Below are 27,671 nucleotides of genomic sequence, written 5' to 3'. Positions count from 1 at the left end.
CCCCAGGCCCTCACTGGGGGATTCTAGGCAGGGGCTCTACACTGAGCCCCAGCCCCTCACTGGGGGATTCAGGCAGGGGCTCTACACTGTGCCACACCTGCAGGTCTCTTTTCAAACGTGGTCTCACTGAGTTGTCCAAGCTGGCCTTGAACTCACTCTGTATCATAGGCAGACCTTGTTTGATTCTCCTGCCTCTGCCTCCCCAGTGGCTGGGATTATAGGTTTGTACCATCAGGCGCAGATATACCAATCCAGGCTTGAACTCTGTTCCTATGACAAACAGCTGATCTTGGGCAGGTTCTTTAAACTTGGGGTGCCTAAGATATGATAGCAGAATGTCCCTTTGAGGACTGTGAGGTGATGAAGGCGGTCAGCTGGACGAAAAGGTTGGTGCTGGGCATACGGAATGGCCCAAGTGGCTATCAGGAGTAACCAGCAGAGCAGATGGAACCATGGCCCCCACAAAGACATCCTCATCCTAGTCCCCAGAAACTATCAATATGTTACCTTCTACAGCAAAAGGGACTTTGACCTCAAGATCGCGTAGGACTGGGCAGTGGTGGCGCACGCCTTTTATCACAGCACTTAGGGGGCAGAGGCAGGTGGATCTCAGTGAGTTAGAGGCCAGTCTGGTCTACAGAGCAAGTTCCAGGGGAGGTTCCAAAGCTACGCAGAGAAACCCTGTCTAGAAAAACAAACAAATAAATAAAAAGATCGGCTGGGTTTATGTGATCATGTGATCAGAGTCCTTGTGAAGGGTCAGCAGGGGTCAGAGTGACAGAGGATGTGGCATAGGTTAGCACCTGGAAGATGTTATCTGCTGGCTCTGAGGAGGAAGGAAGGGGCCATGAGCCAGGGGATGCAGACAGTAGAAGCTGAAAAACACAAAGAAATAGATTTCCCTAGAGCACCCTAAACCAGTGGAGCTTCCCTGACACCTTGATTTTACTTTTTAATATTATAGTTTTTGGTGTTGGGGACAGTGCCCAGGGCTGGCACACCTGAAGCACCTTCCCCGGCCCCTTGTGTGGTTTTTGAGACGGAGCATCACTAAGTTACCCAGGTTGTCCTAAAAGTTGCCGTCCTCCTGCCTCAGCTGCCAAATGCACTACCAGGTCTAGCTGTTCCGTGTAACCCATTTCTTGGCCCTGGCTTCCAGAACATTACCCAGTCTGGCCCACATTGGTGTTTTTGGTATTACCCATGATTCCTTGTTCCACCGCCTCTTAGTGCACCCACTGCAGGAATTACCCAGAAACACAAGGCATTTGTCCTTCCTTGAGCCATTAGTGCAGCCACAGGAGATGAATACAGATTTAGTCACAATCGGTTTTGCTTTTCCTCTCCTGTAGCCCAGGCTGGCCTCAAACTCTCTCTGTAGACAAGGCTGGCCTTGAAATCCTGATCCTCTTGCCTCCACTTCCCTAGCGTTAGAATTATAGACATGCTTACCATGTCTGTTTTCTACGGTGCTGGGAATCGAACCCAGGCCCTCATGTACGCTAGGCAGGCACTCTGGCAACTGGGTTACAGCCCAACCCTTTTTTTTCCCCTCCTTTTCTTTCTTTTAAAGATTTATTTTTAATTATGTGTAGGTGTGTGTGTGCTTGTGGATATAGGCCTCCCCCCCAAATCTCTCCGTGGCTCACTTCAGTCAGTCCTCAGCTGAGACAATGTCTCATCAGGAACTTCCCCGACAGCCTGCCTCCTAGACAACCTCCACCATAGTTCCCGCCTTACTTCCTTCACGGCACTTAATCATAAGCTGACATATCTGTTTATTTTTAAATATATGCACTCATGCTAGTACGAATGAAATACAGGTTGGATTCTTTTCTCCCCCCCTCCCCCGAGACAAAGGACAAAGTTTCTCTGTGTAACAGCCCTGGCTGTCCTGGAACTCACTTAGTAGACCAGGCTGACCTCGAACTCACAGAGACCCACCTGTCTTTAATCCCCGAGTGCTGGGATTAAAGGCGTGTGCCACCACCGCCCGAGCATGCTGGATTTCAAATGTGAGGTTATGAGAAGAATGGGGGCCCCTGCAAGTTGTCTCGTCAGGCCTGACTTGACCAGGGACCTACATGGTAGAAGGACAGAAGTGACACTTGTGGCTTGTCCTCTGACTTCCACATGTATAGCTCCTGCCAGTAAACAATAAATAAATAAATAAATAAATAAATAAATAAATAAATAAATAAATGTAATAAAACCCGTGGCACAGTAAGGAGAGTGCTTGCCTGGCATGCACGACGTCCTGGGTTCCATTCCCAGCACTGCACAAACTCGGCCAGTGACCCACACCTGTATTTCCAGCACCAGGGTGCTAGAGGCAGGAGTATCAGAGCCCCAAGGTCATCCTCTCATATATAACAAGTTCTGCGTTGGCCTGGGACACATCAGACCCTGCCTCAAAAATAAATATATAAAAACTCTGTGCAAGTTAGGCATGGCGGTGCACGCCTTTAATCCTAGGGAAGCAGAGACAGGTGCATGTCTGTGAGTTCAAGTCCAGCCTGGTCTACAGGATTTACAGAGAGACCCTGTTTCAAACAAATGAAAGGTTAAAAAACATTAAGAAATGAACGGAAGCCGGGCGGTGGTGGCGCACGCCTTTAATTCCAGCACTTGGGAGGCAGAGGCAGGCGGATCTCTGTGAGTTCGAGACCAGCCTGGTCTACAAGAGCTAGTTCCAGGACAGGCTCCAAAACCACAGAGAAACCCTGTCTTGAAAAACAAAAAAAAAAAAACAAAAAACAAAACAAAACAAAAAAACATTAATGCGTCTGGAGAGATGGCTCAGCATTCAAGCGCACTGGCTGCTCTTCCAGAGGACCAGGGTTCAATTCCCAGCACCCACATGGAGGCTCAGAGCTGTCTGTAACTCCGGTCACCCTCTTCTGGCCTCTGTGGGCACAAAGCATGCAGCACACAGACAAATGTGGAGGCAAAACACTTATACATAGAAACTAAAATTAAATTATAAATGTGCAGTAATTCTTATACCGGGGTGGTGGAGGAGTACCTGCCGAGCACATTTGAGGCCCAGGATTTGACCTGCAGCATCACAGAAAAAGTAGAAAATAGCAATTTTTATGCCTAATCCATTTGAGGACGTCATTGATATACTGGTTTCCATGCTCTGTGTTAAAGTGAACTTTCGACGTTTCCTCCTAGCATGCATTTTCTGATGCTACAGAATGGCATGGCTTTAGAACTGCAGGCCCAGGGCGGCTAGACCGTCCCCTGCGAATGGTGCCTGGAACACGGAGGTACATGTGGGGCCTGGGGGTGTGGCATGTAGAGGCTTGCTTGGCGTGAGTAAGGCCCGGGGTTGAATCTCCAGTTTTAAAACTATACCCATATAATTGCTGAGTGAGCGGCATAGGCTGTGTGTTCCACACAGGCATACCCACACGGCCCTGCTCTCTGTACCCTCTCACCCACCGGCTGCCTGCCTGCCTTGAGGACCCGACTCGGCTGGCCCACATCACCCAGGAGAGCACTTGGCACACCATGGCACGCCCATAGGGTTGGACACTGTGTAATCAGGCAGAACTGTGGGTCTGTGGCCTGGGGCTGAGTGATGAGCCCAGTGGAGTAAATCTCTGTGAAGGACAGGATGCAGTCAGTCTGAGGCCATGTCTACAGAGAGCGTAGGGAAGAGGAAGGCGCGATCGAGGGCTGCCGAGGATTTTGTGGGGAAAATGATTTTAGCTTGAAGTGCCTCTGTTACAGGAGAGATGTGATGGGCCTGTTCTGACCCTGCACCCAACGCACACAAAGAGGCCTGGGCTGGGGAAGAGGAGCTCCATTCTTGCTGTGTACAAACAAGCGGGGGTGCCTGGCTTCCTGGCTACAGCTGGTGACATTCTGAAGCAACAAGTGCAGCTGAGAATTCCATCCGACTCAGGTGACCTGTGACGGCCCAGCCCAGACATAGCAGAAATAAAGCACTGGCAAGGGGCATGAAAAAGTGCCAGCAGGACTTCTGGCAGACACGGGGCCTAAGCCCACAGTCAGGATTCAGCTGGAAGGCAAAGACCTCCCTCCTGGAAGCCCTCCAGGAGAGGTGGAATATGGGGGAGGGGGACACACAGGAAGGGGGAGATAAGGGAGGGATATGGGGTGGAAATGCACCAATAACCCCTGGGGTATCTTAGTGTGTCTCCCCAGACTTCACACCTCTGAGTCTTGGGCCTCTAGTTACAAATTCCTTTTTGCACGAGACCGTTTTGTAGGTCCCAGGCTCTGGCCTAGGCCCTTTATGTCCACTAGCCGTCCCCAACCCAATGCTCCTCACTGTCCTCCTGGGTGGGGATGGATTTTACCCTGTGATACCACGACACCATGACACAGAAGATAGTGATCTTTCCCAAAGCCCACTGCCTGCCAGTTTGTGGGGTTTGAAACCAGGATGTCTGGCTCCAGTGTCCCACAGATGCTGAGATTCTGAAAATTAATTACAGGACCGAAGGAGGCACTTTCCGGCTCCAAGTGTGACCCTGGAAACGCAGCTGACTCTGAGGAGCTCAGTTTCCTTCCTGACCCCAGGGCACAGGACAAGGGGGGTTGTAAACACAGACCGGCCTGATGCCTGACCGTAAAGCTCACACACACCCATGGTCTGTCATCAGGGTGAGGCGGAACACCTAGTTTTGACCATTGTCTTTTAAGACAACTGAAGATCCATCTTGACAGTACACGATAGATGATGGCCTGCCAGGGAGCTTCAGAGAGGCTAACCAAACTTCCTGAGGCCACACAGCAAGCCAGAACAGGTTCCAGCATCCAGAGGAAAGGAGTTTCCTCCCATCCCCAGTCGGAGAGAGGACCTTCCAGAGCCGCCCAGGCTGAGGTTGGGGCAGGAAACCACACGTCTCCCACTTCCCTACCCCAGGCACCTAGTCTGATCTGGTCTGGTTTCCTAAAGGCAGGCGACCGCGGTAAAGGCTGAAGGTGGGCCTGAAAGTCGCTTGCAGCTGTTCAGCCCCCAATTCAAGCAGACTGGGGAAGAGACCCCGGAAGTATCTCCCAAGGGCAGGGAACCCGGTGGTAAAACCCACTGCATTCGGACCCTCTGCTTCCTCATCCGGAAAATGCCGAAAATCCTCACTTTATCCCAGCACTTGGGAGGCAGGGGCAGGTGAATCTCTGTGAGTTCGAGACCAGCCTGGTCTACAAGAGCTAGTTCCAGGACAGGATCCAAAGCCACAGAGAAACCCTGATCGAAAAACCGAAAAAAAAAAAAATCCTCACTTTATAGTTTTTTGTTTTTTTGTTTTTTTGTTTTTTTGTTTTTTTTTTTTTAGTTTTTCGCGACAGGGTTTCTCTGTAGATTTGGTGCCTGTCCTGGAACTAGCTCTTGTAGACCAGGCTGGCCTAGAACTCACAGAGATCCGCCTGCCCCTGCCTCCAGGGTGATGGGGTTAAAGGTGTGCGCCACTACCGCCTGGCCTCACTTTATAGTTGTTAAACTACTAAAGACATGATGAAGGCTGGGAAGACACCTGAGGGTGTAGGTGGATAAACTTGGGGAACCCTGGGAAGAAAGTTGTGTCTATGAAGCCCGGGATAGGGTTCAGGACTGGCGCTCTTGCTGATGTCACTGATAGGATGTCAGGGAGGGCTGGGTACTTGGTGTCACACCTTGGTCACAAAAAAGGGTGGGTGGGGACTGACTTCCTTCCTGGAATAAAATAATACTAAGTACTGTGCCTACCGCATCCCATTTGATCCAGGTAGGTGGGTTCTATTGTAACCGCCACTGGACAAAGCCCAGAGATCCTCTGTAAGTTACCCAAGGTCACACAGCTACTAAATGCTCCTCCAAGCTGGGCCAAGACACCGGAGTCTCCCTCCCGCCTTCACCCTAAGCATTCTCTTCTACTCTAGGCACTGTGTACACTCATCCACACGGAAACTAGCGGCTGCCCAGAACCGAATGGCACCCACGGAGTTGGAGCCCCTTGCCCGGACCGGCAAACTGAGGCCTCCGCCCACCTTCTGATGCTTGCGCTCCTTCTCAATGCGGTCCATCCTCTCCACGCGCAGCCGGTCCAGCTCCAGGCGCAGTTCGTCCAGCTCGGGAGCGACGTGGTGCCGGCTCACCAGCACCTCGAGGATCTCCAGGACCCTCACGACCTTGGGCATGAGGCGCGCGATGGACTCGCAGCCGTGCTGGTCGATGACCCTCTCGAACTCGTGGCCCACGAGCGACGCGATGTCGTACACATCCATGACGGTCAGCTCCGCCACGTTCTTCTCCAGCGCCGACAGGGCGGCAGGCGGCGACCCTAGCGGCTCCTCCATGGCCCCGCGCGGGTCCCGCACCGCCGGTCCACTCGCGTAACTCGTGAACTTGGGGGGCGGGGGGGGGCCTGGAGCACCGCGGGGAGGATGGCGAGGGCGGCGGCGCGTGCGCAGGCCCGCGGCGCCTCCCGACTTGCGGCTCCGACACCGAGCGATGGAGACGTGGGTCCCGGCCTGGGAGGCGGGTGGCGCCCGGTGCCCGGAGGGACCGCGGCCCGGAGACTCCTCCCGGGGAGGAGAATCAAACTTTGGCGACGCCGAGTGACTCCGGGTTGCCGGCTCCTCCCCGCCGGGACGCTGCGAGGCGACGTGGGATTGGAGAGGGGCGCGCGTCTCCGTCCCCGGGGGTCCCGGTACGCAGCCCCGCTGGTCCCGAAGCTCCGCCCCCAGCTCCGGTCCCGCCTCTCGGGCTCCGGTGCCTGCGACCCCGGCCCTGCTCCGCCTCCTCCAGCCGCGCTCCGCCTCTCGGGCAGCGGGGGCCACAGCGCACGGCCATTGGCTGCTTCTGGAGGAGGTGGAGTCTGTCTGCGGAGGGAGGGGGTCATGGGTGGGCTCACCCTGCGAGCCAGCTGATGGATCCCGGCTACTAGAAGCTCGCTGCTCTTCCCTTGACCACTCCAACTCTGTGGCTCCCCACCCTGCGCTTCAGCTGGCGCCTCGGGGACAGCAACCCACAGCGCACAGGGATCCTCGGTCCCCAAAGCCACCCAATGTGCCACCCGGATTTCAGTACGTCCTGGAGAAACTCTGATCCTTCAGGTCTACTCTCCCCTCGGCTCCCCAGTCTACCCCGACTCCGTAGCACTCCACTCTGTGCTTCAGCAGAGTCTCAGGCGACTTCAACCAACAACACAAAGCGTCCTCGGTTTTCAAAGTTGCTGGCTAGTCCGCTTGCCCAGTCACTAACCCGCAGCTCCTTAGAGCCAAACGTTTCCTTCCATCTCAGTGGAAGGAAACAGGCTGGGGATTTGGGTCTCGGTCCCAAGACTGGTCCTAAGCTCTCTTCGTCCTTTGGCCTCGCCATCAGACCCCACCCCAGGAGAGGTTATCCTGATTCGGCCCCGGCCCCTACTATTCTGTTCCCACGCGTCCAGGAGGAACACCCCGAATTCCCACCCTCTCTGCTTGCAGAGAGGCCTTTGCTGTCTGACTGAGAGGTCCCTGGTTCTTCAGGACATAAGCTTTGCTGGTTTTGTTTTGAGTTGCAACTCGCTATGGAGACCAGGCTGGTTTTCAGACTGATAGAGGTTCTCCTGTCTCTGCCTCCTGAGTGGTAGTATTAAAGGCATAAGCAACCTTTTGTCCTATCCTCTCTCTCTCTCTCTCTCTCTCTCTCTCTCTCTCTCTCTCTCCTCCCTCCCTCCCTCCCTCCCTCCCACCTCTCTCTCTCTCTCTCTCTCTCTCTCTCTCTCTCTCTCTCTCACACACACACACACACACACACACACTTGAGGAAGCCCAGGGGTTGCAGTAGCCCCCGCCTCAATCTCAATCTGCTTTTCTCTCTCTCTCTCTCTCTCTCTCTCTCTCTCTCTCTCTCTCTCTCTCTCTCTCTCTCTCTCTCTCGTGTCTCAGTTACAAAGTCCAACTGCTGTATGGAAATATTAAATGATGACAGCAGAAAGAAACAATTTATAAGTTTTAAATAATTTGGTTTTGTTTTGTTTTTTCCGAGATAGAGTTTCTCTGTGTAACAGTCCTAGCTGTCCTGGAACTAGCTTTTGTAGACCAGGCTTGCCTCGGGAACTCACAGAGATGTGCCTGCCTCTGCCTCCCAAGTGCTGGGATTAAAGGTATGCACCACCACCACCTGACTCAATTTTATTTTTTTTTATTTTTTTTATTTTTTTATTTTTTTTTTGGTTTTTTGAGACAGGGTTTCTCTGTGGTTTTGGAGCCTGTCCTGGAACTAGCTCTTGTAGACCAGGCTGGTCTCGAACTCACAGAGATCCGCCTGTCTCTGCCTCCCGAGTGCTGGGATTAAAGGCGTGCGCCACCACCGCCCGGCCCCTGACTCAATTTTAAATAACTTTTTTAAAAATATTTTATTTATTTATTATGCATACAATATTCTGTCTGTGTGTATATCTGCAGGCCAGACCTCATTATAGATGGTTGTGAGCCACCATGTGGTTGCTGGGAATTGAACTCAGGACCTTTGGAAGAGCAGGCAATGCTCTTAACCACTGAGCCATCTCTCCAGCCCTTAAATAACTTTTAATACAGAATATTATTAGAATAATCCTACTTATTGTTAAAAAAATCTTACTCTTGAGTTGCACAGTGGTGATCTGTGCCTTTAATCCCAGCACTCAAGAGGCAGGCAGATCTCTGAGTTCTAGGCCAGTCTAGTCTTCAGGACAGCCAGGGCTACACAGAGAAACACTGTCTCAAAATTTATTGTATTTATTACAGTAGCTGGGTTTTTGTTGACCCTGAGGCTGCTACACCAGAGGCTGCTGCACTAGAGGGAAACTGTTGCACTGGGGGCTACACTTTCTTGTGGATCCTGCTGAACATCTGGAAGGGAGCTGACCAACACAGCCCTGCTCAGCACCGGAGAGCTCCGTCTCAGGCTCTGTTTGAAGCATATAGTGTATTTTAGCTTATTTAATGTGTCTGTAAATCTTGGGGCGAATGTGTCACTCCAAAATACTCTCTCTCTCTCTTTCTGTCATGGCAGTGTTTCTCTGTGTAACTCTGGCTGTACCGTACCTTGCTGTTGATGGAGCTGTGGGCTGCGTTCCTGCCGCCAGCTCCCGACCACCTGGCTAGCTTATGCCCTGAAATAACAACACACAAACTGTATTCATATAAACATTGCTTGGCCCATTAGTTCCAGCCTCCTACTGGCCAACTCTCACATCCTTATCAACCCACCTCCATTAATGTGTGTAGCACCACGAGGTGGTGGCCCACCAGGAAGATTCTAGCTTACATCCATCTTGGGCTGGAGCTTCATCGCATCTGCCCTGGAGAGGAGAGGTATGGCGTCTGCCTAACTTCCCTTCTTTCCAGCATTCTGTTCTGTTTACTCCACCCACCTATGTTCTAACCTATCAGGCCAAGCAGTTCTATTATTAATTAACCAATGAAAGCAACAGATTGATATATGACACTCCCACATCACCTTGCTGTATAGACCTGACTAGCCTCGAACTCACAAAGATCTGCCTGCTTCTGCCTCTCAGAGTGATAAAGGTATGCACCACCACCACCCAGATGTATGTATGTATATGTGTGTGTGTTCTTAAAGCAGAGTAAACACAGATCTATTAAAGAAATGCAAGGAAGAACTCCCAAGAGAAGGAGGGGCTCCAAGAGAGGAATGTCCATATACATTTTTGTTAACTAGTTAGTTTGTTCGTTTTGAGATAGGTTTCTCTGTGTAACAGTCCTAGTTGTACTGAAACTACCTCTGTAGATCAGGCTGGCCTCGAACTCACAGAGATCCTCCTGCCTTTACCTCTTAAGTGTTGGGATTAAAGACAAGCACCACCACTGCCCGGCTGGAATACCTTTATTTTATTTATGAACTGAGCCATTTTGTTGAGCCTATTTACTTTAATTAATTAACCAACCAAACAATTTTTTCCCAAGCCAGGGTTTCTCTCTGTAATCTTGGTTGGCCTGGGACTCATTCTTTAGACCAGGCTGGTCTCAGACTCAGTGATCTGCCCGCCTCTGCCCCAGGAGTGTTGGGATAAAAGATGTGCACCACTATCGCCCAGTTTATCAATCAGCTTTGAAACAAGGCCTCACTGTGTAGGGCTGGTTGACCTGGAACTCACTATATAGACCAAGACCAGGCTGGTCTTGAACACATCAACACTCTTTGTGTCCAGAGTGCTGGGATTATAGGTGTGTACTGAGGTGCTCAGCTCAGTCTTCAGAACTGTGTCAAAGTAAACTATTCACCTGTTCAGAAAGGTAGATAAACTCTCCCAGCGTTGAGGGGGGGAATATATAAACAGTGACCCAACATGGCATCAGCCGCACAGCCGCTCTTACCCCTAGCTGGGTGGAGAGAGCACAGAAGGCTTCCTGGAGGAGGAGGCCTCAGGCATAGGCTAAAAGGCAGAGTTCAAACCACCTGTGAAGTTCTCAAAGGCTCTGCTGTGTGTTCGTCAGTTAGCTTAGGTGGCCTGGGGCAGGCAGGCAATAGAGGGAAAGGATCAGAGGGAGTAAGATAGTTACCATGGTAACCAACAGACCAGAAGTCATTCATCAAGCAGCAGGAGCTGGGTCTGGTGGCACACACCTGCAAGGCCAGCTTACTGGATCTAGAGGCAGGAGGACCACGAGGTGAGTATGTGTGGTGGGGGTGGGGCAGAGGAGCATGTCTAAGTTCTGATGAGCAGTAGTGCAAGCTCAGAGGGCAAAGACATCTGTCATCAAGGCCTGTGCGTGGGGTTCCATCCCCAGAACCCACTAGGTACTAGGACAGAATTGACTCCAGAAAGTGTCCTCTGACCCTGAGTGTGCTAGGGTGTGGATGGCCACATGTATGCATACACACAAAAATTAACAATTTGAAATCTGAGCCAGGTAGTGGTGGCGCAGGCTTTTAATCCCAGCGGGAAGCAGAGGCAGGTGGATCTCTGTGAGTTCGAGGCCAGCCTGGTCTACAGAGTGAGTTCCAGGACAGATTCCAAAGCTACAAAGGAACCCTGTCTGGGGAAAAAAAAAATTGAAATCTGGTGAGGTTCTGCACTTAGAAGACAAGAGACAAGCAGATCTCTGTGAGTTTCAGGCCAGCAGGACTGTGTAGTAGGACCCCAGCTTGCCAGGTGGTGATGCACATCTTTAATTCCAGCACTCAGGAAAAATTAAAGTTTGTGAGTTCGAGGCCAACCTGGTCTACAGAGCAAGTTTCAGGACAGCCAGAGCTACACAGAGAAACCCTGTGTCAAAAAAACAAAACAAGGGCTGGAGAGATGGCTCAGAGGCTAAGAGCACTTACTGCTCTTCCAGAGGTCCTGAGTTCAATTCCCAGCAACCACATAGTGGCTCACAACTATCTGTAGTGAGATCTGGTGCCCTCTTCTGGCCAGCAAGCATATAGACAGACAGAACACTGTGAACATAATAAATAAATCTAAAAAACAAACAAACAATAAAAACAAACAAATAGAGAAAAAGAAATTGACCAAGGCACCAAGTTCCCATTGCTGCTGTAGGACCAGTGTGGCTTCAGGAGAGACGCTGAATTTTTATCTGGATGACTTTCATTTGTAAAATGCGAAATCGCCTTCATCATGGAGACTTTTGTCCCTTGGGGTTTTTTGTTGAAAGCATATGAAGTCCTAGAAAGGCTCGCTCTCAATTTTAGATTTATTTTTTTACACAATCATCTCTATTAAGGCAACCCATTTCCGTTCATTTCTTTTCTTTTCTTTTTTTTTTTTTTTCGAGACAGGGTTTCTCCGTAGCTTTTGATTCCTGTCCTGGAACTAGCTCTTGTAGACCAGGCTGGCCTTGAACTCACAGAAATCCACCTGCCTCTGCCTCCCGAGTGCTGGGATTAAAGGCGTGCGCCACCACCGCCCGGCTTCCGTTCATTTCTTAAAAATCCTTTTATTTATTTGTGTGAGGTGGGTAGGGAGGGTGGGTGCTTAAAGAGGCCGGAGAAGGGCATCAGATCTCCTGAAATTGGAGTCAAAATAGGTTGTGAGCTGTCATGTGGGTGCTGGGAACTGAATCTGTGTCCTCTATCAAGACCAGGCAGTTCTTCAAACCACTGACCCGTCTTTCCAGCCCTGTTTTGCTTGCTGTATGAGCTCAGGCTGGCTCTGACCTTCTTTTTTTTTTTTTTTTTAAATATTTATTTATTTATTATGTATACAATATTCTTTCTGCGTGTATGCCTGAAGTCCAGAAGAGGGCACCAGACCTCATTACAGATGGTTGTGAGCCACCATGTGGTTGCTGGGAATTGAACTCAGGACCTTTGGAAGAGCAGGCAATGCTCTTAACCCCTGAGCCATCTCTCCAGCCCCTGGCTCTGACCTTCTGGTGATCCCCCTGCCTCCTCTTCCTGGGTGCAGAGAAGAAAGGTGTGGGCCACATCGCAGGGCTCCAGACATGGACTCCCGAGATCTGGTCTGCCGCTATTTCTCACGTTCCTCTGCCTCTCTCTCTGCCTCTCTAGGCACCATCCAGCTTCCCTGAGGTCCAATGTGAGCCTGTGAATCTGCTCACACATATTATAAAATTCCATCCCTTCTGAGACCTCCAAGCGACTGGGATCATCTGTCTGTACCATGATGAGACAGATGTCGTAAACTAAGACCACAAAATCCCAGCCTCCATAGAAGAACCAGAAGATGCTGTTTGGCCAAGACTCACAGTGATGGTCCACCTAGCCCAGAAGGAAGTTCTGGTCTCTTGAGCAGAGACTAGAACTGAATGAATGCTGAGAGGGGTGTGGCTTGCAAGTGTGGGCCGATGAGGTAACAGAAGTAACAGAAAAAGGCTTACCTCCCAGTACGTAGGAGGCTAAGGGTTAGGAGTTCAAAGCCAGCCTGGACTACACAGTGAAACGATACCCCTTCTCAAAAAATGAAAAAATAAGGAAGTCAATAAATAAGTAGAAAGAAAGCAAAGGAAGCAGGCTAACGCACTGGAGAATCCATTTCAAATGGAACTGAACCTCATATAAAATATGCTCAGTGGCTGGGGTAGGTACCCTGAAGTCCCAGCCTCTGGGGAGCCCACAGCTTTCTTCTGCGTCCACTGGCTCCAGCCTGCAAGTGGTACACACGCGTGAACACACACTAAAGTAAACAAAAATAAATTGTATGATGACAAACAGCTGTCACCTTGCTGGGAGATGCTGGCAGAAGGATCAGAGTTCGAGTATCTCCTGGATCGTGTGCTGAGTTCACAGCCAACCTTGGCAATAGAGGAGCCTGTCTAAAAAGAAGTGGGGGCGGGGGCACTGGAGAAATGGCTCAACAGGTGAGGGCACTAATATTCTTGTGAGGGATCCAGGGTCAATTTCCAGCACCCACATGGTGGCTCACGACTGTCTGTACGTCAGTTCCAATGTCATCTTCTCACCTCCCCAGGCATGCCTGATGTACACCGACATATATACAAGCAAAACACTTAGATAAATAAAATGAATCCAAAAATTAAAATAAATAAATAAATAAATAAATAAGTGGGGGTTGGAGAGATAGCTCAGTTGTTAAATATGTATACTTCTCTTGCAGAGAGCCCAAGTTTCTCGGCAGCCATATCAGGTGGCTCTCAGAAACCCATAACTACTTCCAGGCCATCCTGCACCTTCTTCTCATGCCCAAAGTCATCTGTGGACACATACTTGTACATATAAATAAAAAGAAAGTTTTAAAACTGTCTTAACTAAAGATAACATTTCACAGGACAGTTGGAAGGCCTTCACTAGTTTCGGTGTTTTGTGTTTGTAATCCTCGCTCTTAGGAGGTAAAGCCAGGAGGTTCAGAAGCTAAAAGCTGGGCTGGAGAGATAGCCCAGTAAAGGAACCTTTTAGCACCCTGAGTTTCATCCCTAGGATCCACGCGGAAGAAGTAGAAAGCCCACTCCTGCGAGTTGTCCTCTGACCTCAACACAGGTGCATGTTCTTACACAAATAAAATATTACAAAATAAAAACCTGGGCAGTGGTGGCACATACTTTTTATCCTACTACTTGGGAGGCAGAGACAGGCAGAACTCTGTGTTTGAGGCCAGCCTGGTCTATAGAGTGAGTTCCAGTGCAGTCAGGGCTACACAGAGAAACCCCGTCTCAAATGGCCAGCCTGTGTTTTGTAAGATCCTGTCTCAAAACTATGTTTATTTCTTTCTTTCTTTTTTTTTTTTTTTTTTTTTTTTTTTGGTTTTTCAAGACAGGGTTTCTCTGTGGCTTTGGAGACTGTCCTGGAACTAGCTCTTGTAGACCAGGCTGGTCTCGAACTCACAGAGATCCGCTTGCCTCTGCCTCCAGAGTGCTGGGATTAAAGGTGTGCGCCACCACCACCCGGCTATGTTTATTTCTTTAGACCTGGCATGGTGGCACACACCTTTAACCCCAGTACTCGGGAGGCAGAGGCAGGTGGATCTCTATGTGTTTGAGGCCAGCTTGGTGTATGTAGTGAGTTCCAGACTAACCAGTGTAATGGGTCTTTCTTTGAAATGTCAACTCCAGAATAATGACATAGAGACTTCTTATTAATTATGAAAGCTTGACCTTAACTTAGGCTTGTTCCCAATTAACTCCTAAAACTTAAATTAACATATTAATCTGTGTTCTGCCACATGCCTTGTTAACCTCAGTATTGTACATGCAACTTCCTCTGAATCTGACTGGCGAATCTCCTCTGCCTCAGATTCTTTCCCAGAATTCCTATCTCTCCCTGGAAGTCCTGCCTATTCTCTTCTGCCTCATGATTGGTTGTTCAGCTCTTTATTAAGCCAATCAGAAAGTGCCTTAAGCAGGTGAGGAAGGACAGAGACACATCTTCATCTTCACACACTGTACAAAAAGATAATCCCAACAAGCCAGGGATACATAACAATATTCAAAAAGGCCCTCCTTTGGGTTGTTACATGATAAGGGGGAGAGGTGCTTGCCGCCAAGCCTGAGGGTCTGAGTTCTAGCCCCAGGGCTTACGCGGTAGAAGCGGAGAACCAACTTCCACGCCTGTCAGCTTCCCTGCCTGTCACTGGATGCACATATCCCTCCCTGCCAAATGAATAAACAGATAAATTTAAAGCCCCTCCCTGCAGAGGCTTTCTTATTGTTTTTTTGGCCTTTTAAATAAAGAAGGCTTTGTACAGCAGGCGTGGGTCCGCACAGAAGAAAACTCACCAGGGTGTGGGGAGAAGGCTCCAGGCCAGCGTGGAACCCTTCCCCCGGTGATAGCTAGGGGAAAGAGCCACAGACAGGTGACACACCACAAGACTCCCTGCGAGCAGGCGAGCCAGAGGGGAGTACTGATTCCGCGGAAGGAGAAGTCACTGCTTCCTGGAAACTCTGGCCGCTGGGGTCTGAGAGTCTGACAAGGCGACTCCGGAGCCTGAGTGTGGTGGTGGGCTGCAGCCATGGCGCTTTTCCAGAATGGACAGTGGCGCTCAACCAGCAGCGGCGGCAGAAGGACCAGGAATAGGCTCGGGTTTAAATAATCTCCCACTCCCACTCGCGACGCCCTCTTCACAGCCCATGGCAGCTGCTGTAGCTCTGCGTCTTTTCTCTTTGCTATCTCCTCCTCCTCCTTCCTGCGTACATTCTCTTCTCTACCTCCTCCGCGTCTCCTGCTACCTGCCTTGTCCTCCTCCTCTTCCCTCCCACATCTACCGATGAGCCTCCTCTTCTTCCTCCCTCTTCCTCCCGCTGGAAGAGCAGAAATTCCCCCGACTTCAACGCTGTGGTGTCTGGCGAGTATTCTACCGACATTCCGTTGCTCTTCAAGGACTGCCGGGAGGTTCTGGGCTCACCCTCCATCTTCCTCCTCCCTCATGTCACATCCCCACCTTTCAGATCCTGTTGCTAGTTCCAGAACGTCATGGTCAGGGCTCACTTTCTGCTGTCAGGAGTGTAATAGGGAAAGCTGACCCGTCTAAATACTTCCTCTGGGACCGAAAAATTCAACTCTTACTGTGCAACTTAAAGGGAGCGAGAGAAGAATGCTACCAGCCGCTTTACTCAGAACGGTACAAAGTTGGGTATAAGTGGAATTTCCATTGCTAAATTCACCCAATGGAGTACTATGCAGCAGTGAAAATCCACATGATTCTGCTGTGCCATAGTATGGGAATACTCACAAGCACAATGTTGAGAAATTCATTCATTCAACACATACGAGAGGCTGAACTTGGCGGTCGAGACTTTAACCTGCCACTTGTGAGGCAGGGGCAAGAACACATCTGTGAGTTCGGGGCCAGCCTCATCTACACAGTGAGTTTCAGACAAACCAACAACCACCAGGAATTGAGAACTAAGAGTGGCGACTCATGTTTGTAATTCTAGCCTCTGGGAAGCTGGAACAGGGGGATTGCTTTTTTTTTTTTTTTTTTTTTGGTTTTTTTCGAGACAGGGTTTCTCTGTGGTTTTGGAGCCTGTCCTGGAACTAGCTCTTGTAGACCAGGCTGGTCTCGAACTCACAGAGATCCACCTGCCTCTGCCTCCCGAGTGCTGGGGGGGGATTGCTTTTTTAAAAAATATTTATTTATTTATTTATTATGTATACAATATTCTGTCTGTGTGTGTGTCTGCAGGCTAGAAGAGGGCACCAGACCTCATTACAGATGGTTGTGAGCCACCATGTGGTTGCTGGGAATTGAACTCAGGACCTTTGGAAGAGCAGGCAATGCCCTTAAGCACTGAGCCATCTCTCCAGCCCCAGGGGGATTGCTTTAAGTTTGAAGCCAGTCTGAGCTGCTACAGTCCTTTTCATTATCTAAATCAAATCGCCAGATCTCTGAAGGCCTTTGCATTTGGACACCTGGCTTATATAATAAACTCACAACCTACAGCTTGTTGTGTTTTCCCTGAGACATTAGATTTTCCCATTTGAAATCCTGAATGGGTGACGATAGAATAGCATTTAATCTCTTCCAAATTAAAACCAAATTAAATTTCTACATTAAAGCAAATTTGTCCTTGGGTGGTTTTCTAAAGAGCTGATCTGCTGGGGAAAGGAGACTCTGTGTGGGGCTGGAAGAGGGAGGAGCACTGGCTAAGGTTGAGAGACTTCATTGCTGGGAAGACACTGTCACTGCAGAGCTACCTCTCTCTTGTCACCTACCGTGGGAAACTGCTGCCCCCTATTGCCTAATTGTTTCTCTCTCTCTCTCTCTCTCTCTCTCTCTCTCTCTCTCTCTCTCTCAAACAAACAAAACCAACCAACCGAACAAACATACAAACAAAAACCCATGAGATTTGCAAGCTCGCTGTGCTGCCCTAGTCACAGAACTATGTGGAAAAGCGGAACTGCAAGCCAGACTTGTGATCCTCAAATTTGTCCAATGAACTCACCCAACATGTGACAACACATGTCTTACGTGCCCCCAAATGGCAGCATACAGAAGGCTAGACTTCTCAAGACAAGCAAGCAGGTTTTTTTTTTTTTTTTTTCTAGTGAGAACAAGTGTGCACTGCAAACACAGAAGGGCTGGTGGCCAACCAATATCCTGTAACCAGAGCTGGAGAGATGGCTCAGTGGTTAAGAACACTGGCTACTCTTCCAGAGGACCTGGGTTCAATTCCCAGCATCCACATGGCAGCTCACATCTGTCTGTAACCTGGTTCCAGGGGATCTGACACCATCCCACAGACATACATGCAGGCACAACATTAATGCACATAAGATAAGCAAATAAATCATTAAAAATTCAGAAATGAAGCAGTGACATTTAAATCGAGTTTTGAGGGACAAACAGACATTCAGCAGGCAATTTGACAATTCCAAGTGGGGGTTAGGGCAGGCGGCAATTCTGTGACAATACTGGGAAGGCTGTAATTCGGGGGAATCTGAACAAGATGAGATTTTATTTTGCAATATCATGAACATAGATCTTTTGGTTTGTTTGTTTGCTTTTTTAGCTTTTCAAGACAGGGTTTCTCCGTAGCTTTGGAGTCTGTCCTGAAACTAGCTCTTGTAGCCCAGGCTGGCCTCGAACTCACAGATATCTGCCTGTGTCTGCCTCCCGAGTGCTGGGATTAAAGGTGTGCGCCACCCCCGCCCGGCTGTCATAGTTTTTTTAAAGGTTTATTTTTATTCTTTTAATAATAAGTATGTGCATGTGAGTGGAGTGGTCCTCAGAGACCAGAAGACTTAGCACTCCCGGCAACCTTAGGGGTTCTCAGAAGGATGGTGTGGGGATTAAGAACCTTGAGCATTCCCTAGCCTAGATAAGCAGCGTGATGGGGTGGCAAACAAAAGAAACAGAAACATTGGAATTCTCATTTGATGCTGTCTGTCTCTGACTCTCCTTCTAATCCTAAAATTACATTGTAAAGGGCAGGGGAAACCCTCATATACTATCACTTTCTGAATAAGTCGTTGTGTTCCTTATTTATTGCAATTATGTTTTAAATTTTATGTGTTTGGGGTGTTATGTGTGCTTGTGTGTATGTATACCACGTGTGTTCAGTGCCCGTGGAGGTCCGGAGAAGGCGTTGAATCCTTGGAATTGGAGTACAGCTGGTTTTGAGCCACCATGTGAACTCTAGGACTCGAACTCGGATCCTCGGCAAAAGAGCAACTAGCACCTCCAAAAGCACAGCGCCTTTTAGCTAGCCCTAGTCCACGTGACCATTAGTTTGAACGTCGAAGAGCTGGGGCCGACGGTTTTTTGGCTCATTGGATACGCCGTCCAGTCTCAGGATCCATCTTGTCCCTCGGCGGCCGCCGTGCGTCCGTTACGTGGCAGCTGTCGGCGCCGGCCAATCAGCGGCGCCCGCATCAGCCCCCACGGGAGGAGCAGCCGGAAGGGGCGGAGCTGAGGCGGCGGCGGCTGAGGCGGCAGCGGTGGCGGCGGCTCCGGAGGCCGCAGTCCGCTTCCCGGCTTCGGCCCGTGCCGCACCATGGTGACGCTCGCAGAGCTGCTGGTGCTGGTGGCCGCGCTGCTGGCCACGGCCTCGGGCTACTTCGTCAGCATCGACGCACACGCCGAGGAGTGCTTCTTCGAGCGGGTCACCTCGGGCACCAAGATGGGCCTCATCTTCGAGGTGGCGGAGGGCGGCTTCCTGGACATCGACGTGGAGGTGCGGGCGCGCTGCCCGCCGTCGGGGCGGCGCCGCTCGGCCGCTCGGGGGGCTGGAGAGTCCCGGGTCGCGCGCGGGGCCTGAGCGGGACAGCGTCCGCCGGGGCGCGGGCCGGGGAGGGGCCTCGCCGCCGGCCGTCGCGTAGCCCCCCGACGGACCCCGGCCGCGCGGCCTGGGAAGCGCTCGTCTTTCCGAGCGGCTTCGGGCTCCGCTCGGAACTCGGGCGCGGACTCGGCCTCCCCCTTCGCTTTGTCCCGCAGCGACCTCGTGTCAGCTCGGGCGGGAGCGGCTCAGCGTCGTTCTCCTCGGTCCGCAAGGACTCGCGTGCGGCGTGGCGCGGGAACAAACTTTGAAAAAGTAGATCGGAAGCCGCGGAGTAGCGCAGCCGTGCAGTTTCTGACTTTGGCAGAAACCAGCTTAACTTCCTACCCGCTTTCTTACGCAAGCGGCCCCATCGGCCCCACGAGAGATGCGCTGGGGTCACTCATTTTGGGAGCGAGATTGCAGCGAAGTGTTTTAGAAAACATTTATTTGGAGAATGAAACTGGTTTGCCGAATTTTTTTGAGGCAGGGTTGTATTATGTAGCTCACGCAGGCATGAAATTCACCTGCTTCTGCCTTCTGAGGGATGGTCACTGCCATGTCCCGACAATTTGCTGCAGTAAGGGGGGGGGACCCTTACAGTACCAGATACACTAGTTTTAATTTGCTTGTTAGTGTTACCGATGGGGTGTAAAGATTGTTCATTTGGTCGTGATTGATAATAGAGCTGAGCAAATCTCTACTACAACCGGGACCCCAAAGTTTGGAGGCCACTTGTATTAGCCAGGAACCCATCTAGGTAAAGATGAGCTTTTCCAGTTTCTCAAGCTTTGCAGGTGACTGGCTCTAAAGGAGGCAGGCTTGGGCTAGAGAGATGGCTCAGCAGTTATGCATGCCTGCTGCTCTTCAGAGACCTGGAGTTCAGCGTAGGGATTCAACTCTAGCTGTGACGGCAGCTCCAGTGCATCAGATACCCTCTTTTGACACATTCTCTCTCTCTCCCTCTCTCTCTCTCTCTCTCTCTCTCTCTCTCTCTCTCTCTCTCTCTCTCTCACACACACACACACACACACACACAAACACACACACACACAATTTCCAACCTGGTGCTCTTCTCCAATCCTTAATAGGCATGCCAGATACATCACATTCCTTTGTTGTTTGGCAGTGATAACAAAAATCCTTGATAAAATTTATCTTTTATAAAATTACTTATTTGGTAGGGTGTGATTGGGCACACTTTTTTTTTCATCTTGGTAACAATTGATAAATTGTATTTATACAGCAAGAAAGTATCAACAGTCAGCACACATCCAAAACCATAACCAGCCTTAGACCGAGACCAGCTGTGTGACTTCCTCCAGGGTGTTGAGGAAGGGCATGGTGATATGGCACCTGTGCATCACACATGGCAGTGGCCACCTGCTTCACGATGAGTGCAGCGTGTGTGCTTGATGGCCTGACAGGAGGGTCTCAGTCCAAAGGGCTCTGGTCTTAATTCCCTAGCACTTTAGACAGAGGCAGCTTGTGTTAATAATAAGACCCTATTTCAAAACAAAAAGCAGAAATAAAATTTCTCAATTTGGAAAGCTTTCTTCCTGTTGTCAGTTTTCCTGGAGGAGTTAGGACAGTCTGAGACCGTATCTTGAATTGTCCCAGATTGTCCCGTTTCTGTTTCTGACAGGTTTACATTTCCCTTGGACAATGATACCTAAAGGCATTTAGAGTGGAGGGGTGCTTTAGGGAACCATTGAGTCCATTCTTGCTGATTAGGTGGAAGAATTAGTGCCCAAAGTGGCTCACTGCTGCGGACCTAATCAAGTCCCAGTCTAGTGGATTTTTTTTCCTGCTGAAGGATGCTACTTATGATACTAATATTTAGTGAATTTTCTGTTTTTTTTTTCTCCTGCCTCCAGATCACAGGACCAGATAATAAAGGAATCTATAAAGGAGATCGAGAGTCCAGCGGGAAGTACACGTTCGCAGCCCACATGGATGGGACCTACAAGTTCTGCTTTAGTAATAGGATGTCCACCATGACTCCAAAGATAGTTATGTTCACCATTGACATTGGGGAGGCTCCCAAAGGACAAGACATGGAGACAGAAGGTGAAATGTCACTTTTGATGAAAAACTCACTTCAGTTCATTACATGCACCCATCTGAGTACAGTGTGTGTGTGTGTGTGTGTGTGTGTGAGTGATTTTTAAAATTTCTCTTTGCAGATTGATCCACTGTCCTTAAAAATATTCCTGTTTAAGTGGATGTAATCTTGTAATTAACCTGTTTCTCAAGGTTACTGTTTGTTTTCAGTGGTTTTGATTGTCCCTTCTGGCAGCCATGGGGTCATTGTTTGCTCTTGTAAACCTCTAGTCTCCATGTGTCTGGATTTTGTTAACTTGCTAATTCTGGGGCCCACACACCTCTGCTTACAGTTTCAGATGTGCTCTGCTAGCCTAGCTAATCTCCTCACTTTTCTCTAGGTGGTGGAGACTCCTGGGATGGTATGTCATTCGCTGGTTTTGTTTTTTGACAGCATCCTGTTTTGGTTTTGCACCCATGTACCTAGTGTCTGACTCCTCTAACTTCAGTTTGCTGGCATGAGAGTGGATTTTCCTTCTTAAAATCCCCTGTGACTAATTATATTATTTTAGGTAAATTTGAAAATTTGGTTAACAGGTACAAGTTGGATTACTTCAGTTTGATAGGAACGGCAATACCATGACTGACATTTTTATTTGGCTTTGTCTAAAATGAATGCTGAAGGGTGCAAAGGCTCAACTAACGCACAAGACAAAGACAAGACTAGTCACTTTAGAGACAGCATTATCTAAGCTTCTCACTGCTAAGGTTTCTAATTTGAAGTTTGATTTGCTTTAAAATACCGTGCACGAGTTGTTCAGAGCTCCTGATGACAAGTTTGCTTTGGCCAAATGTTTATTACACACTCATTTTTTGCTTTGTTAATTTTTATTTATTTATTTATTTATTTATTTATTTACTTGGTGGTGGTGGGGCTGTGGATTGAACATAGGACTCTGTTGTATGGCAAGCAAGCACACTTTGAGCTGCATCCCAGCCTTTTCTGTATATTTTAAATTTTATTTAGGGCCTCATAGCTTTGCCCCTGCTGGGCCTAAGTTGTGATGTTTTTGCCTCAGCTTCCTGAGTAGCTGGGACCACAGGTCTGTACTATGCTTGGTTCTGGAGAAATTGCTTTGCTGCTTCCCAGCAGCCAGCAGGATGTTTTTCCCCCTTCCCACAGCACATGGTAGAATTCGTGGGAACCGGCAGTTGTTTATCACATCCCGCAGTGTTTGTTTAGGGCATACAAACCTCGATACTGAGCATTTACAAGGACCCACACAGTGAAGGTGAAGTTTTGTATGGTTTTGAAGTCTGTAAATTTAAGAATTTTGTTTAATTCCTATGCTTATTATTAGGGCCATTTATAGTGTTGAGCTTGCCTAATTCTCGGTGAGAGAAAATCAGCTTTGAAGGACTTGATATTTTATGGCTAGAAAGTAACGGCCTATGAATGTGGGTAGTGAACTTCTGGTTAATCCTTTAGCTGTCTCAGATTCTTGCTTTTGCTTGTTGGATGTTAGGTTGAACCTTCTCCAAAGTAGTGGTTTCCAAATGAGTCAGTTTTTGCCATTTGAGATGTTTGGTAATGTCCGTAGACATTTTTTATTCTACAGTTGAAGTTCCATTCCTAAGAAACCCCACTTAAAACATTTGACATAACGCGTGCACTCCAGAGGCTTCTGAGGGGTGATTGGACATTCTGGTCCAGCCCTTCAGCGTGGAGGCCAGTGGCTTGAATACCTGAGGCTGGATCCTGGGCAGCTGGGAGGCAACTCCCTCTTATTTATTGATTTGATTTATTTTTAGAACAGCTTGATTAGAGAGGATACCTGGGATGTTTGAAATGATTCGTGTGTCAAGTGTGAGGACCTGAGTTTGATCCTGAAGGTTTTTCTTTGACCCCCGAATCCCCTCCAGAGCCCCACACCTACTCTTCTGTGAATGAGCCCCTGGTTGAGAACCAGACCACTCCGGCTTGTTTTCACTCATGCATGCTGCTGCCCTTGGCAGTTGAGATACTCAGGGAGCAGCATGCGACTGGTTAGTTTTCCAGAGTGTTAAGTTCTGTGCTCCACTTTATGTAGTTAAAAACCTGTTTTGGTGCTAAATTAACATGGGAATTATGTGATTGTTTTTGTGTGTGTGTGCATGAGAATTTGAGACAGGGTTTCTCTATGTTACAGTTCTGGCTGTCCAGGAACTGGCTTTGTAGATCAGGCTGGCCTTGAACTCATAGAGATCTGTCTGCCTCTGACTTCCAAGTGCTGGGATTAAGAGTGTGCACCACCACTGTCTGGCAAATTGTGTAAAGTAGATTTCCCTATTAATTTAAAAACTTATGTGTATACTTAGGCTTTTGTTCATTTGTTTTATGTGTAAAACAAATATGCACTGTGAGGTTTTGGTTTTTGCCATTAGTACAGTTAGCTGGAAGGAATTTCTCAGGTAATTTTTCTCTAGTTAGTATAGTCTGTTGCCTACTAGGAAATAGAGTGGGTCCTCTGCCGGAATGGACTTCTAAAATGCTCTGAAAAGTTAGTGGTACATCCCTTTAACTCCAGCACTTAGGAGGGAGAGGCAGAGTTAGGCTGATCGTTGTGAGTGCAAAGCCAGCCTGGTCTACAGAGTGAGTTTCAGGGCAGCCAGGACAACATAGTGAGACCTTGTCTTAAAAAAAAAAAAAAAAAAAAAACCAAGTGTGGACGCACGTGCCTTTGATGCTTTGATGGCTACTTGGGAGGTTGAGGATGGAGGGTCAGGAGTGGAAGTCTGGCCTTGGTTATCTTGCGAAGCTTGAAGCCAGGCTGGGCTGCATTAGACACTGTCTCAAAAACAGCAAGACCAAAAGGAAAAGCTCTTGAGGATTGAATTGTCATCGGTGGTTCAAGTAGTTGCTTGAGCTCTTTCTAAAACTGATTGCTTTCGTGTGCCTTCTCTGAGGAATATTCTATTTAACAAGTATTTCTCTCAAGGAGATGACTAAGTGTGCTGCTCTGTCTCCCAATCCTCCGCAGCTCATCAGAACAAGCTAGAAGAAATGATTAATGAGCTGGCAGTGGCAATGACAGCGGTAAAGCATGAACAGGAGTACATGGAAGTCCGGGAGAGAATACACAGAGCCAGTAAGTTATTGACACAGCTTGTGACAGTGTCCCCTGGTGGTGGTGTTTCCCCCGCCTATAATTTTGCAAGTAGACCATACCAAGGCCTTGACTTTAGTCTCACAGTCTCACACTGAAGGATGGTCTGTGAGATGCATGTTTATTGAACCTTGTAAGCTGGTTTACTGCAGAGACATCACTCTATACCAGAAATGTTTGTATGTGTGGTGTTTTGTTTGTTTGCTTTTTGTTTTTTGAGACAAGGTCTCTATGTAACCCTGGCTGTCCTGGTTCTCAATATATAGACCAAGTTGGCCCAAATTCAAGAGAGGCACCTGCCTCTGCCTCTCATGTGTTAGGATTAACCATGCCCGACTAGCATAAGTTTTTTTTGTTTTGTTTTTTTTTATTAACTTCCCAATCAGAGTTTCCCCCTCTTTTCTCTCTCCCAGTCCCTCATCATCCCTCCCCTCATCTACTCCACTACTGTTTCTCTTCAGATAACTGTTGGCATCCCATCGATTTCAGCCATTCAGCCATACCTAGTATATCAAATTGATATGAGACATTCCCTGCTCTCACTGTTAGATCACGTTACACACTAGCACATCTGCAGAGGGCTCTTTGAGCCTAGCGCAGTTGGTTCTGTGGGTTTTCTTATGGCGTCCTTTGTACAACTGAGTTGTTCAATCCTCTCCCCTCTTCTTCAGGATCCCCTGAACTCCACCTAATGTTTGGCTGTAGGTCTCAGTATCTGTTTCCATTAGTTGTTGAGTAAAGCCTATCTGATGACAGTTGGACTAGGCACCAACTATGTATATAGCAGACTATCATTAAGACCTTTTTTGATTTATTTAAATCAAGTGATGGTGGTGCTTGCCTTAATTCCCAGCACTCCAGAGGCAGAGAAAGGCAGACCTCTGAGTTCAATGCAAGCCTGGTCTACAGAGTGAGTTCCAGGACTGTTAGAGAAACTCTGTCCCAGAAGAAAAAAAAGTTTTTCATTTTAAAATTATGTATCTATCACATATCTCTTTGTGTGTGCCGCATGCATGCAGGTGTCCTCAGGCCAGGTGAGGCCAGCAGATGCCTTGGAACTGGAGTTACAGGTGGCTGTCATCCACTTGATATGGATGCTGGGAACCTAACTTGGTTCCTCTGGAAAAGTAGCAAGTGTTCCTGATTATCTAGTAATCTCTTCAACCCCCACAACGATGCTTTTTAAAAATAAGTTAAAGGAGATGCTGGTTATTGTGGCATGTGCTTGGAATCCCAGCACCTGGGAAATGGAAGTAGGAAGGTCAGGAGTTGTAAGGGTATTTTCAGCTGTAAAACTGGTTCGTGACTGCCAGGCATGGTGGCGCATACCTTTAATCCCAGCACTCGGGAGGCAGAGGAAATTGGATCTCTGTGAGTTTGAGGCCAGCCTGGTCTACAGAGCTAGTTCCAGGACAGGAACCAAAGCTACAGAGGAACCCTGTCTCGAAAATAAAAAAAAAAAAAATAAATAAAACAACCAAAACAAAAAACTGGTTCTTGGCTATTTTGGGCTATGCATATAGAGAATGTCTCAAATAAAATAATGAAAATTTGTTTTCACAGAGACTTTGTGGCAGATAATCCTCAGATACACTTTTTTTTGTTTTTGAGACAGTATTCTCAGCTGGCCTTGAACTCTGTTTTAACTGAGGGGCTGAGTCTGGCCTCGAACTAGTAGTGATCTACCACTGTCGCTTCCTGAAGGAAGGGACTACAGGAGAGGTCGGTCATTGTTAAAGCCCTCAGTCTTTGTTTGGCCTTGGTGCGTGGCGTGATAGTCAGCCCTGGGTGGCCTTTTACATGGAGGTGACCAGGTTCCTGTGCTGCTGTGCGGGCTGCTGTTAACGTTTGTTTGTTTGTCTCCACAGTCAATGACAACACAAACAGCAGAGTGGTCCTTTGGTCCTTCTTCGAAGCTCTTGTTCTAGTTGCCATGACATTGGGACAGATCTACTACCTGAAGAGATTTTTTGAAGTCCGGAGGGTTGTTTAAAAGACCTTTTCCTGTTGATCCCAAATTCACAATTCACTTGTTTACCAAACACCTTGGTCATAATAATGTCATTAGTTTATACATTTTTGTTTTTGAATGTTCATGACTTATGTTTCTTTGTGATTAATTGGTGTGGGGGTAACCTGTTTAGGAAAGTTAGAGTGGAAATTTGACATTTGATTGGCCTCTAATTCTTACTTGAATGCTGCCCCATTATACAAGTCCTTCCAAGAGTTCAGGGGCTATTAATGCTGTTTGGGACTATATGCTTCCTTCCACTTTGGTTTTTATAATAAAATGTAGTTTGTTCCAGAAGCACCCCACAGCCTGAGTGTATTCTAGGGAGTTCCTGATCTGTAGTTCATTATCAGGTGTCCATTTTGTTGAGTCAGTAAATCAACAATAAACTGAAATTGACCCTTCTGGCCCCGGCTCAGGGCAGAGCGACCTGTGGTGGGGTATATTACCATGTGGGCACTCATACTTTCTTTTGAGTTTGCTTAAACTAAAGACTCATCCCAGCACTCTGCCCCAAACGTTTTATATTGAACCTTGAAATTCAATCACCTCTATTCGAATTGACACAAGCAGCCGAGAACTTAGGAGTCTGTTGGAACCAGTTTTTTGGGTGTTGGAACAGACTGCTCTCCCTCTGTACCACATATTCTGTTCGTGTTGGCACTTAGGAGGAGCGAATTTGCTCAAGTGGAAGCCTGCATTTCTCATGCCAAAGGCTTTCAGTGATAGGCAGCCACTGTTGTCCTTTTAGTCAGTGGCCTTGGGGCCCTGGTTCAGTGTCGACACTAGGGTTTTGTTTGTTCTCTGCTGTCTTTCTTGTTTGGCATATGTCAGTTTTGTTTATAGAAGATTAAGAGGCTTTCTCTCTGATGATGGGTTTCATGAACGTCGCTCTGCTTTGGGTGTAGGCGATCCAGGATTATGTGCTGACTGATGTCTGGTAGCTACCTGGAGATTTTATTTTCCATTTTGAATCTTGCAAGGGGAAAACTACAAGTTTTGTAAAATTTATTTAAATTTGTTATAGGTTTTCATGTTCAGGACAGATAATTTTTCAACCCTGGTGACTATCCTTGCAACAGTCTGTTGATAAGGTGACTCTTTCACCGTACGGCAGCTGTTGCATGCCAATTTTTTTTTTGTGCGCGTGTGTGTGAAAACACTTCAGAACTGAATTAAAAGATGTAAATTTAAAATTGGTTGTGTATCTAATATGCCCCAGGTTCAGTAAATAAACAATTCTTTTTAAAAACAGTCAATATCTGTGGTTTATATTAATGCTGGCTAACTTAAATTTTTTGATAAATACAAATTTTCTTTTTCTTCAAATGAGATATGCCTATGTTTAT

At 48.1% G+C, this 27,671-nt stretch overlaps 2 protein-coding genes across 6 annotated transcripts in view; one reads left to right on the top strand and one right to left on the bottom strand.

Moving 5' to 3' along the window:
* Positions 1–6,753, bottom strand: part of Rilpl1 (Rab interacting lysosomal protein like 1) — a 36,580-nt gene extending 29,827 nt beyond the window's left edge. For 3 of the 4 annotated variants that reach the window (XM_057765457.1, XM_057765460.1, XM_057765461.1), the window contains exon 1: positions 6,004–6,753. In XM_057765457.1, the coding sequence (XP_057621440.1) occupies positions 6,004–6,312 (309 nt within the window). In that variant the 5' untranslated portion in view covers positions 6,313–6,753. The remainder of the gene's footprint in view (positions 1–6,003) is intronic. The other variant, XM_057765458.1, reaches the window with a different exon arrangement.
* An 11,999-nt stretch (positions 6,754–18,752) lies between these two features.
* Positions 18,753–27,576, top strand: Tmed2 (transmembrane p24 trafficking protein 2). 2 transcript variants are annotated; one of them, XM_057765705.1, is made up of 5 exons: positions 18,753–19,041; positions 21,000–21,192; positions 21,567–21,587; positions 24,186–24,293; positions 26,180–27,576. In XM_057765705.1, the coding sequence occupies exons 1-5, from the start codon at positions 18,862–18,864 to the stop codon at positions 26,302–26,304; spliced, it is 627 nt and encodes a 208-aa protein (XP_057621688.1). In that variant the 5' UTR covers positions 18,753–18,861; the 3' UTR covers positions 26,305–27,576. The 2 variants fall into 2 exon arrangements, with proteins under 2 accessions (XP_057621688.1, XP_057621689.1); XM_057765706.1 differs by lacking the exon at positions 21,567–21,587 and having other exon boundaries at positions 18,754–19,041.
* The last annotated feature ends 95 nt before the right edge of the window (positions 27,577–27,671 follow it).

Source organism: Chionomys nivalis, chromosome 3 (assembly GCF_950005125.1).
Source record: "Chionomys nivalis chromosome 3, mChiNiv1.1, whole genome shotgun sequence".
In the NCBI taxonomy this organism is placed as follows: Eukaryota; Metazoa; Chordata; class Mammalia; order Rodentia; family Cricetidae; genus Chionomys; species Chionomys nivalis.
Note: the sequence above shows the minus strand (reverse complement) of the source record. Positions and strands in the feature narration are given on the sequence as shown.

Coding starts and splice junctions, on each gene's coding strand:
- Tmed2 (XM_057765705.1), top strand. CDS start 18,862: ATGGTGACGCTCGCAGAGCTGCTGGTGCTGGTGGCCGCGCTGCTGGCC. Junction 19,042..20,999: donor TCCTGGACATCGACGTGGAG/GTGCGGGCGCGC, acceptor TCCTGCCTCCAG/ATCACAGGACCAGATAATAA. Junction 21,193..21,566: donor ACAAGACATGGAGACAGAAG/GTGAAATGTCAC, acceptor ACTTTTCTCTAG/GTGGTGGAGACTCCTGGGAT.